This window comes from Peromyscus leucopus, chromosome 3, assembly GCF_004664715.2.
Source record: "Peromyscus leucopus breed LL Stock chromosome 3, UCI_PerLeu_2.1, whole genome shotgun sequence".
NCBI lineage: Eukaryota > Metazoa > Chordata > Mammalia > Rodentia > Cricetidae > Peromyscus > Peromyscus leucopus.
The window spans coordinates 46,193,404-46,203,445 of NC_051065.1; the positions used below are offsets into that span (position 1 = coordinate 46,193,404).

General features: G+C 39.1%; 1 protein-coding gene across 3 annotated transcripts; it reads right to left on the minus strand.

Annotated features, from left to right (window-relative positions):
- Positions 1-242: 242 nt before the first annotated feature.
- LOC114688091 (anionic trypsin-2-like) lies at positions 243-8,321 on the minus strand. Of its 3 annotated transcripts, none has more exons than XM_037203616.1 (5): positions 8,226-8,321; positions 2,402-2,555; positions 1,207-1,460; positions 709-845; positions 243-445 (listed from the first exon to the last, which is right to left on the minus strand). In XM_037203616.1, the coding sequence occupies exons 1-5, from the start codon at positions 8,266-8,268 to the stop codon at positions 296-298; spliced, it is 738 nt and encodes a 245-aa protein (XP_037059511.1). In that variant the 5' UTR covers positions 8,269-8,321; the 3' UTR covers positions 243-295. The 3 variants fall into 3 exon arrangements, with proteins under 3 accessions (XP_037059511.1, XP_028718528.2, XP_037059510.1); XM_028862695.2 differs by having other exon boundaries at positions 7,968-8,315; XM_037203615.1 differs by having other exon boundaries at positions 7,964-8,315.
- Between the last annotated feature and the right edge of the window lie 1,721 nt (positions 8,322-10,042).

Here is a 10,042-nt window from a genome sequence, read left to right on the forward strand (position 1 = left end):
AAAATTCAGGCAGTTTTTTTAAATATCTGCATTCTGATACCTGATTTTCTAAAAGAAAAGGAAACCTTTTCTTCTACCATTTAACTTCAGTGTTTCTTTTCCTTTACACTGATATTGACCTACTATTAGATGCAACATGTTCAGAGGTGTAAGATGCTCTCCACTTCTCAAGGACAGAGAAAGATGACCTCAAATGGGTATGAACTTCCCACAAGAGGATAAAGAGGTCAGACCAAGACACAGAAAGTAGGAATTCACTTTATTGACTTAGTGACTTCAGAGGGATTAAGGATTCTTAGTTATCAGCAATGGTGTTCGCAATCCAGTCCACATAGTTGCAGACCCTGGTGTACACACCAGGGTTGTCCTTCAGGGCACAGCCATAACCCCAGGACACAATGCCCTGGAGCTCTCCATTGCAGACCACAGGGCCACCAGAGTCACCCTAGGATGGAGGAACACAGTTAGTAAGGAAGGGGCATGTATAAGGACCACATTTTTCTGACCTGAAGATGCCTTTCTAGCCTCCCTGTGTCTCCATTTGTTATCCTATCCTCTATTCTCACGAAAGTGTTGAGATGACACCCAGAATAGACTTTTCCACTTTCCCATGGAACTACTACAGGAAACATCATGACCCATACACATGGGCATTCCACTCCACTCCTGGAAAAATAAGGTTTTTTATATGAGAAGGGAACCAATTACCTGGCAGGAATCTTTGCCTCCCTCAAGGAAGCCAGCACAAACCATGTTATTGGTGATCCTTCCAGGGTAGGAGGTTTCACAGTCAATCTGAGGCAGTAGTGGGGCATCGAGGCACTGGAGTAGGTCTGGGTGGTTCACTGTGAGGAAAGGAAAAGAAAGAAATGTTATTCTGACCAGGCTATGGATCAGCATCCCAGTGTTGTCCACTAGATGAGCCTTGGAGCACTCTTTAAGATACTAAGACCCAGTAAGTAACTTTGATTCTAGAATAGTCATTATTGATGTCCTTCCTGGAAGTAATAATAGCACATTCTGTATCTATCCTGTTTACATTCTGGGAACCATATCATTCAGTGCATAAATTTCTCTTCTACCCACCATGGAACCCTGTGTGTACTGGGTAGTGGCAATGTACTTGCCGATTACAAACCAATGACTTAAGTTTAGAAACTAGTTTAGCTCTGGAAAGCTGTAGAAATAGTAGATGAAGTATCTTACCGCCAAAGCTCAAGGTATCACCCCAGCCAGAAATGAGGCACTGAGTGCCAGCAGGTGCACAGTAGGTGGGCAGAGCTACAGTGGCCACTCGGGCATTGAGGGTCACAGGGGAAGAGAGCTTGATCAGCATGATGTCATTTTCCAGGGTTTTCACATCAAAGTCAGGGTGCTTGATGATCTTGGAAACAGTGACAAAGTGCTCATTGCCCTCAAGGATGTTGATGTTGTGCTCTCCCAACCTCACTTGGATGCGGCTGTTGGAAAGAGAGGCATGCTAGACACTTCCTCTCCATTACCTCAGATAGTCCAGAGTTATTAAACTCTTTTTGCTGAATAACTTTGGAATGGGCAGGAGGCCTAGTTTAACATCACAGATGTAGCAGTCATGTGATGGGCAAGTACCACTGGGAGACCTGATTCCTTTCTACTTCAAAGACAGGTAATATGACTGAGGTGAAGGACTGCAGCTGGAGACTACTTATCAACCTAGTGCTCTCCTTTGGATGCAAGCCAGCTCCTATATCTTCATTCTTCCTCTGTGCCTTTGCAAAGTATAAACTACACTAAATCCCTGCCTGGTCTACAGAGGGAGTTCTAGGACAGTCAGGGCTGCACAGAGAAAGCCTATTTCATAGAAAACTAATGAACAAATAGATGAAAATAGCTTTGTCCATCCAGCTGTGTCATTTTAAATCTTGCTATGAACTTTAGCTTTCTGGGTTTCTTTTTGAATTAGAATCTAGATGATTCAGATGCATATTCAGGTGAGACACCCTCTGGGACAGAAATTGACACTTGGTTTTCTCAATATAGTGAAATGAATTAAAATAGGAAGTTTAAAAAAGCTTACAGATTGTCCACACTCTCGAAAACTCGGTGTTTATCTCACTGTTACAGGACTCAGTGTAACTATGTGAAAATCTTTGTGTGACATCATGTTGGTTCCTTCAACCCTAAAATCAACTTTCCTTGCTTTTGTTATCCATACCCTTGATTTACTTTGGATGTTTCTGCAGTGTGAAAATCTTCCCATTCTATATCCTTATTTTCTCCAAACTCAGGAAAGAAGTTGCAGTCAGCATTCTCTTCTCTGACTTTTCCCATTCACCTGAAAACCTCAGCTGATGCCTAATCTAATCCCATCCCCTTGGAAATACCAAAAGTGTGTTCTGAAAAGCCAGCGCCCATCACTTACTTCTTGTAGCAGTGAGCTGCAGACACCACCCATTGATCATTGGTGAGGGAGCCTCCGCAGAAGTGGTAGCCAGAGTTCAGGGACACCTGGTAGGGGACAGAATCCTTCTGGCAGGTGTATCCTCCAACGATCTTATCATCAAAAGGGAAAGCAACTTGAGTAGAGAGAAGAAGAGAGAAGACAATTCATCGGGGTGCTGGAAACTGGAGCCCTCAGTCCTGTGCCAGCCTTAAGCTAAATAGGTATCCTTATCAAGTACGAGAATCAAAGACAAAAATGTAGCAGTGGGCATATGGTGTGTTGTGGTTGTCTATAATACAGAGCACTGTGGGACAGCAGCAAGATACTCGGCAGGTGACAGTATTCTGATGGGCTACAAGGGATTGGGCAACGATACTCTCAGCAAGCAGAAACAGGGCACAGGGATGGCTGTCTGATCCACTACTTGCTTTGATCTCATGTTTATCATTCATTGACACCCTGTGGTTAACAGAGTTTAAGGGCATTAGCATAGTTGGAACTATCTTGGAAAATATCCCGCATTTGTAAGAGCTCAGTGTACTCACATGTTTTTACAGCTCAAGTATGTATATTAAGGTCAAAATGGAGAGCAGTCCTTATGTAGGACACAGGAGGGAATGTTATTGCCCAAGGTCACTGATATTTTTAACCTTGGTTGGATGTTTATGTCATATATATATATATATATATATATATATATATATATATATATATATAAAATCAGAAATGTCATTTCTAATACAAAGTGACTGCTCCAGACACATATGGTTAGAATTTTAAGACATTAATTCCCAGTATAATGGGGTTTTGAACATTTCAAATTGGAAGTATTTGTCTGTAAAAACAGCCATGGCTGAGACGGCCCCAAGCTCTTGGGCCCAAGCCGGAGGCCTTCTGGTTCATTTCATGAACCTCCACGTGCCTTCAATTTCTAGCCTCTTTGATCACATAATAAATGACAATAGAAGGGGTAGGAAAGGTCAAGCTTACAGAGAAGCCAGAAAGTCTAGAAGCAGAGCTCTGAGGGAAAATGGAGTATATTGGAGTGCAGATAGGGAAAAATAGCAGCTTTAGTGGTGGGGTTCATGGCCTCTAGGAGAAGAAGAGCAGGACCTGGGTTAAGGCGTGGAACTCAGGAGCAATGTCCACAACGGCCAGAAAAAGGAGGCACTCATGTAGCAGAAGGGAGTGAGCATTTGGGGAGAGCCTGCATTTATACCCTTCTAGAGGGAGGAGAGGTGCTGAGGGGAGGGCCCCACTGCTCCTATACCAGCACACCTGTGAGTTCCCCTTCCCGGGTCTTACATTATCTCTGCTCTATTTGTCCACTCTGTGGATAGGTGAGGAACATGTGATAAGGAAAATTTTCTTCTTGGTATAGAGAAGGAGAGCAGCTGATTCTTGAAAGGAGGCTGGGTTGTAAAAAAAACAGTAGAAATGTAGACCTTCTCTGCAGCTGGCCCTTCTTAGGATGCTATAAAGAGGTTAGGTGGTAGAGAATAGTCATGGGCCAAGATATATTCCTGACTTCATGGAACCTTATTTATTTTAAGGAAACCCTGGTATTGGTAGATAGGTGGATTCTGAGGGACCTAGAACCCCATGAGAAGAAAAATATTGTATCTGGATTTAATAACTGTGAGCTGATGATTTTCATTTCTAGAATAATTCATCATATAGAAAGGTCATATCTAAGGGCTTTGGTAATTAGAATTAGAGTATGAAGCAACATGATGAAAGGAGAATTAGACATGCTCTGTACATTCACTTGACGATCCTTTCTAACAGGGCTCATACACAAGCAAGTGCTTTAAAATATGAGGGATGGAGTTTGAATAGGAACTTTCTCAGATGTGTTCCAGAGATAGACCAATACTGCATTCTCCTTTCCTCTCTGTCATAAGCCCTGGCTCTCACTGTTCATGCTTTTATGGATCCAGTTTCAGCATCTTCATGGGTGTGTTAGCAATCTGCATTAAAGATTAATACTTCCCTATCTTTTAGACACAGGCAGTTTGAGATAGAAGTCCATATTTCACATTAGCTCTGTGGAAGTCCTTGAACAATGGTCAGTCTGATTTCTGTTCAGATAATTGCCTTCAGTAGAGAGATTACTACATTGACCAGGAGTCATGAACAGGAATCAATATTAAAAATATAGGAGGATTCTGATATTCTATACACTTTCTTTCAGTGACAGAGTTATAATAGACATAGTTCAAAGTAAACGTTCCTGTAGAAGTTCCATGAATGAGTTCTAACAAAACCACTAAGGCCCAGCCTTGAAATTTATTAATACCTAACCTACCCAGAAGAAGTGTACTGAAATTGATATGTGAGATTATATGTAATTTTAGCATATAGTTTGAGGAACCGTGTTATAGGATCTAGTTACTTTCTTATTAGTCTGATGCCAGTGTTGTTGAGGGACAAGAACAAGGAAAGTTCATGACTGAATTTTCCAAACTGTAGAAAATAAATGTTCTAGAGTTGCTGAGCAGAGTGGAAAAATCTGAGTTGAGAATCTTGTGATCGGTCTTGACACGTAAGCATGGAAGATGGCGAAGGAAGTGGGTACCAGAATGCACCTGGGAAAACCACCGTGTGAAACCTGTTAAACAGATCCTGTGCTCATCTTCGGCATGACTGACTCAGCTACACAACAGAGCTGGTACTCAGAGCTCTTACCTCTGAACTCTGAATATCATTAAATGGCTCATGGAGTCCTGCTTAAGTGGAGTACTATTCTATTTCTAAAATGTCTCACAGTTCTTCAAGACATTTCACACAGGAGTCATGCACTACATTTCTTATGCATGGAGCCTCACTTACCTTTTAAAAACTGTTTTATGGTCAAGTATGAAGAAAGGAATTGTCTCGAATTAATACGGAAGGTACATTGACTCACATGGATTCATTTATTTGCAAGAAACTATCTAAAATTGGCATGTGGTCTCAAGGCTCCAAGAAGACGTGCATACTCTTGTGAAGTACCAAATTTGTCACAAGGGGCATGCAGAGGGCTACTGTCAAGCACACTGGAGGTCCCTAGGAGACGAATTGAATTCAACATCTGGCTCCTCCTGCCGCGTTTTCCCTTGGCAGAGTGTGAACACAAAATCTATACTTACATAGCACTGTGTCTCAGAGCCTTACTTTACCATAACCCCTCACCCACCTGTGCCATGTCTAACACAGAGACACATGTATTATAATGCTCAGAGCTATCTGACAGAGTATTATGATAATGGTTAGCTTGGATAGTAAGAAATTTCTCTGTATTGTAGTTAATATGTTGCTGTTTTACTTTCTTGCTTGAAGTATTTATAAGACTAGTACATTGAAGGACATAGTCAGATATTTGTTACACTATTTTCACATTCCAGTATATACTAGCTAGGTGGCCCATAAGGGGATTATCCCTAATGCGTATGGAAAATCATTTTAGCCAGAGGGATGTTAACATTGATTGTTTTCACTATAACCCTATCTGTAAAGCAATATTAAAGGGCATGGCACAGCAGTGTTCTGTAGCTAAAGCTTGAAGTTAACCATTTAATATTTTGTGCTAATATTTATCACCTGGGATCAATTTTCTCCATGCTATCAGGAATCATAGGCTAAGAAGAATACGGTAGATCATGACTATTACCTCATACTCTAGACTGAGGTGAGTAGGGTAGATTCACCAAAGCAGCTGTATATACTCCATTTGAAAGTCTGTGCTATTCCTGATACTATTCATCCTAACATGCAAATTCCTTTGTGTCTTTGTCTAAAACAACCTTCTAGTCCCACAGTGCTCGGCATGTCAAATGACTGCATTTCAATTTTGAAAACAGTGGTTAATTTCTATGTTGTATATTTCACACTCTAGGTTATAGTTTTTATGAACACCTCATATTTATTCTACCATTCTACATTTCTAGATGATCAAGTGGGCTTTACAGAATGGAATTAAGGTTTTTAAGTTTATGCAACAACTAGTGTAAATGGAGCATGGTAGTCAGATTCTAGACTGGTATACTCTGACAAGAGCATTCTGGTTGCCTTGCTCTTGTACCATACTTGAGCCTGACTCAGGGAAGAGGCATATAACAGATTCTATTAGCACATTTTCAGATATGAAGAGTCTGCATCTCTGAAGAGAACTGACTTCTTCATAGCTGCTTGGAAAAGAAATGTAGAGAGGATACCTGAACCCCTTCCTCTGAAAACTGAGTTTGTATCCCATTAGTTGCTTCAGAACGGAGTGTTTCTGGTTTCCCTGTAGTTGAGTAAACAGATTAAGAATACATTTTCTCCCTGTGTCCACAGATAAGTATAGTCTTCAAGAAAAATTCCCTTTGCAACAGATAATGATCACTACAGAGAACCACAGAAATCAATCAAAATGCAGAACTCTGAAGCCCACTCACAGTCTGTCCACAAAACAGTGTATCTACAAAACAGTCTTGCACCTAGGGCTCAGAGAACATTGCAGAAGTGAGGAAGGAAAACTCTACAAGCCAGAAGACAAGGGAATTTGGTTGTGCATTTTTTTCCTCTAGTAATGTCAGTAGTTATGCCCATGATGTCTTGCCACCATGACTGCCCAAAGGTGAGCTGAACAAGTGCTACACTAGTAGATGTGCCATAGCAGATAGAAAACAAAACAAAACGATGAGGACTCAACCCTACACCAAGAACTATAAGCACTTGAGGAAAGCTAAAAGTGAAGAAGTCGTCTTCCCTAAGAAAGAGCACACTAACTGGTTGACCAGTGCCAAATGGCAAGCCCTGAAAACATACATACAAGTAAGATTATACAGACTGATCAGAATATATCCAGGAATATACATATGTATGTATATAGCCACATATAACAATGAAAGCAGAGACCATGAATTTTAAGATGAAAGGGGAAGGAGAAATGTTGTAGTTATATTACAATCTCAAAAATAATTAAAAAATGATCTTTTCCTTATTCTTGAGAATTTCATAGATTTATTCAAAAAGAGATATGATCACATTTAACCACATTTCTCCCTTTATTATAACACTTTATTCCCCACAGCCTATCTCTCCCCCAACTTTATGCCTTTTTTGATAACTCACTAAGTCCAACTAGTGCTGTCCAATATGCTCAATGGATAGAAACAACAAAGTAAAGAGTAAAATTATTGCTTTTTTGCAGGTGATATGATACGATACCTATCAAACACTGAAAGACCTCAGCAGTAATTTCATGGACATGATAAACAGCACCAAGTAGCATGATAAAATCAATATGCAAATATCAGTAGCTTTTTCATAAAGCAATAAATAAACTTGATGAGAAGGAAATCAGGATGAAACCCTCATATACAATAACATCCACAAAAACTAGTGATATCTATCTGTGAGGTAAAAAAAAACTATAATAAAAATGATAGAACAGTAAAGAAAGTAATCTTAGAAAAAATGTATTACTAAAGTTGATTGGCACATTCAATTTAATCTCCATCACAATTCTAAGGCTATCCTTCAAAGAACTAGATGAAATAAAACTAAAATACATACCAACCTGAATGGTCAAAGTAATCCTGAGTAGAAAGAAAAAAGCAGGTAACATTACAGTACCCATCCAAGTCGTGATACACAGTCATCATAACAAAAAACACCCTAGTACCAACAAAACCTAGATATGTAGATAAATTTAATAGACTAGAAGACTTATAAATAAACCCACATAGCTACAGCTACCTGATCATTACAAAGGTGCCCAAAACACACTCTTTAGAAAAGATAACTTCCTCCAGAAATAGTGCTGGGAAAAGTATACCTAAAAGGAACAGAAAAATCAGAAAATCCCAAAGCTCAGACATCTGCTGCTAGATAATGTCCTCTAGACATGACATGGAAAAGGCACCCATGTAATGTCAACCACATTGTTGCCTGAGAAAAATCAGCATTATGACAACATCAGTTGACATGCCAACATAGATTGGTGAAATTCCATGTGGTCCAAAGAACTATAAGTAGTCAAAGGTTATGGAGAGACAAATAAATGGTTTCCTACATGGACAAGGTTCTCCCTGATTTTTCTAGTTCCAAATGGTCAGCCAAGGATACATGTACATATGAATAATGATAAATTGACTTGATAGGTTGCTTAAACATGTTTTCATATATAACAGCAAACACATATACATACATACATACATGTATGTGTACATATATAATTTAAAAAGAGATCATGGATTACTAAGTGATAGTGGAGTTGGGCAGAGGAAGGAGGGAGTGATGACACATGAAGTTTTCAAAAAGAAAAGGAAAAGAATATACACAAAAGAACAAATGTAGATCTGCATCTCTCACCCTTGACAAAAGAAAACAAATTAAAAATGTTTCAAAGACATTAACTTAAGACTTTGAAACTTCTAGATGAAAACATAGAGAAAGCACATTGGTACATAGGCATCCACAAGGACTATCTACAGTATTTTGATATTTTGATTCCAGTGATTATCAGATTCAATAACCAAAGAATTAATAGCAAGAACAGCTAAATGGAACTGCATGAAATTAAACGTTTCTGCACAACAAAGTAAATACTTGAAAAGGACTAGCCTTTGGGATGAAAGAAAAAGAAACTACACATCTTAGAGAAGATTAACATGTAAGATTGATTAAATAAATCTAAAAAATAATTCACTACAACCCAAATCATCAAATTAAGTGTGGACACTGAAGAGAATTTCTTAAATGATGGAAGTACAAATGACCAGTAAATACATGGAAAACCTCAGCATCCTTAGCCATAAATAAAAGACAACTAAAAGATTCATTAGAATTCTGTGTTGCCTCAGTCAGATTGCTTGTCATCAATAAATAAAAAAATTCTAACCCTGGTAAGGATTATAGGGGCTATCATTAAGCACTGGTGCTGAGAGAGTATAAACTAGTACAGTCATTATGGAAATCAATACAGATATTTCTCAAAAAATTAAAAATGGATCTACCATATAATCCTATGATATTAACAATAGGTATATGCCTGATTAAAGCATAGTCAGCAGACATTGATGTGCTGGAATGCTTTCTGCTTACTATGGTAGTTTTCACAAATAGCCAAAGTTACAATCAATAGATGAATAAAGGGAATGTGGTGTATATACACACCAAAGTGTTACTCAATCATAAAAAAATGTAATTATATCATTTGTAAGAAAATTAGTCAAACTGGAAATTGTCATATTACAAAATTATGCCAGACTCACAAAAACAAATACTCCAATTTTCTGTCATATACAGAGTCTAGATATTTACAAAATGACTTAAATTACAATAGGGTCTATTCTGAGTCCAAAGAGAAAGGAGAGGGATTCTATAAGCAAGTGCATCAGGATCATGATGGGGAAACACGCAGGGACAACCAAACCAAACTAGAGGGAACTCAAGAAAGTTGGATCAATGGCTGTGGAGTCTGCATGGGACTGGACTAAGCCCTTTGCATGCAATTGTGTAACTTGATCTGCTTGGGAGGCCCCCTGGCGGTAGGATCAGAATCCATCTCTAGTGCATGAGCAGGCTTTGTGGAGCCCACTATCTATGATGGGACAACTCGTGTGCAGCCTTGAGGTAGGAGGAAAGGCTTGG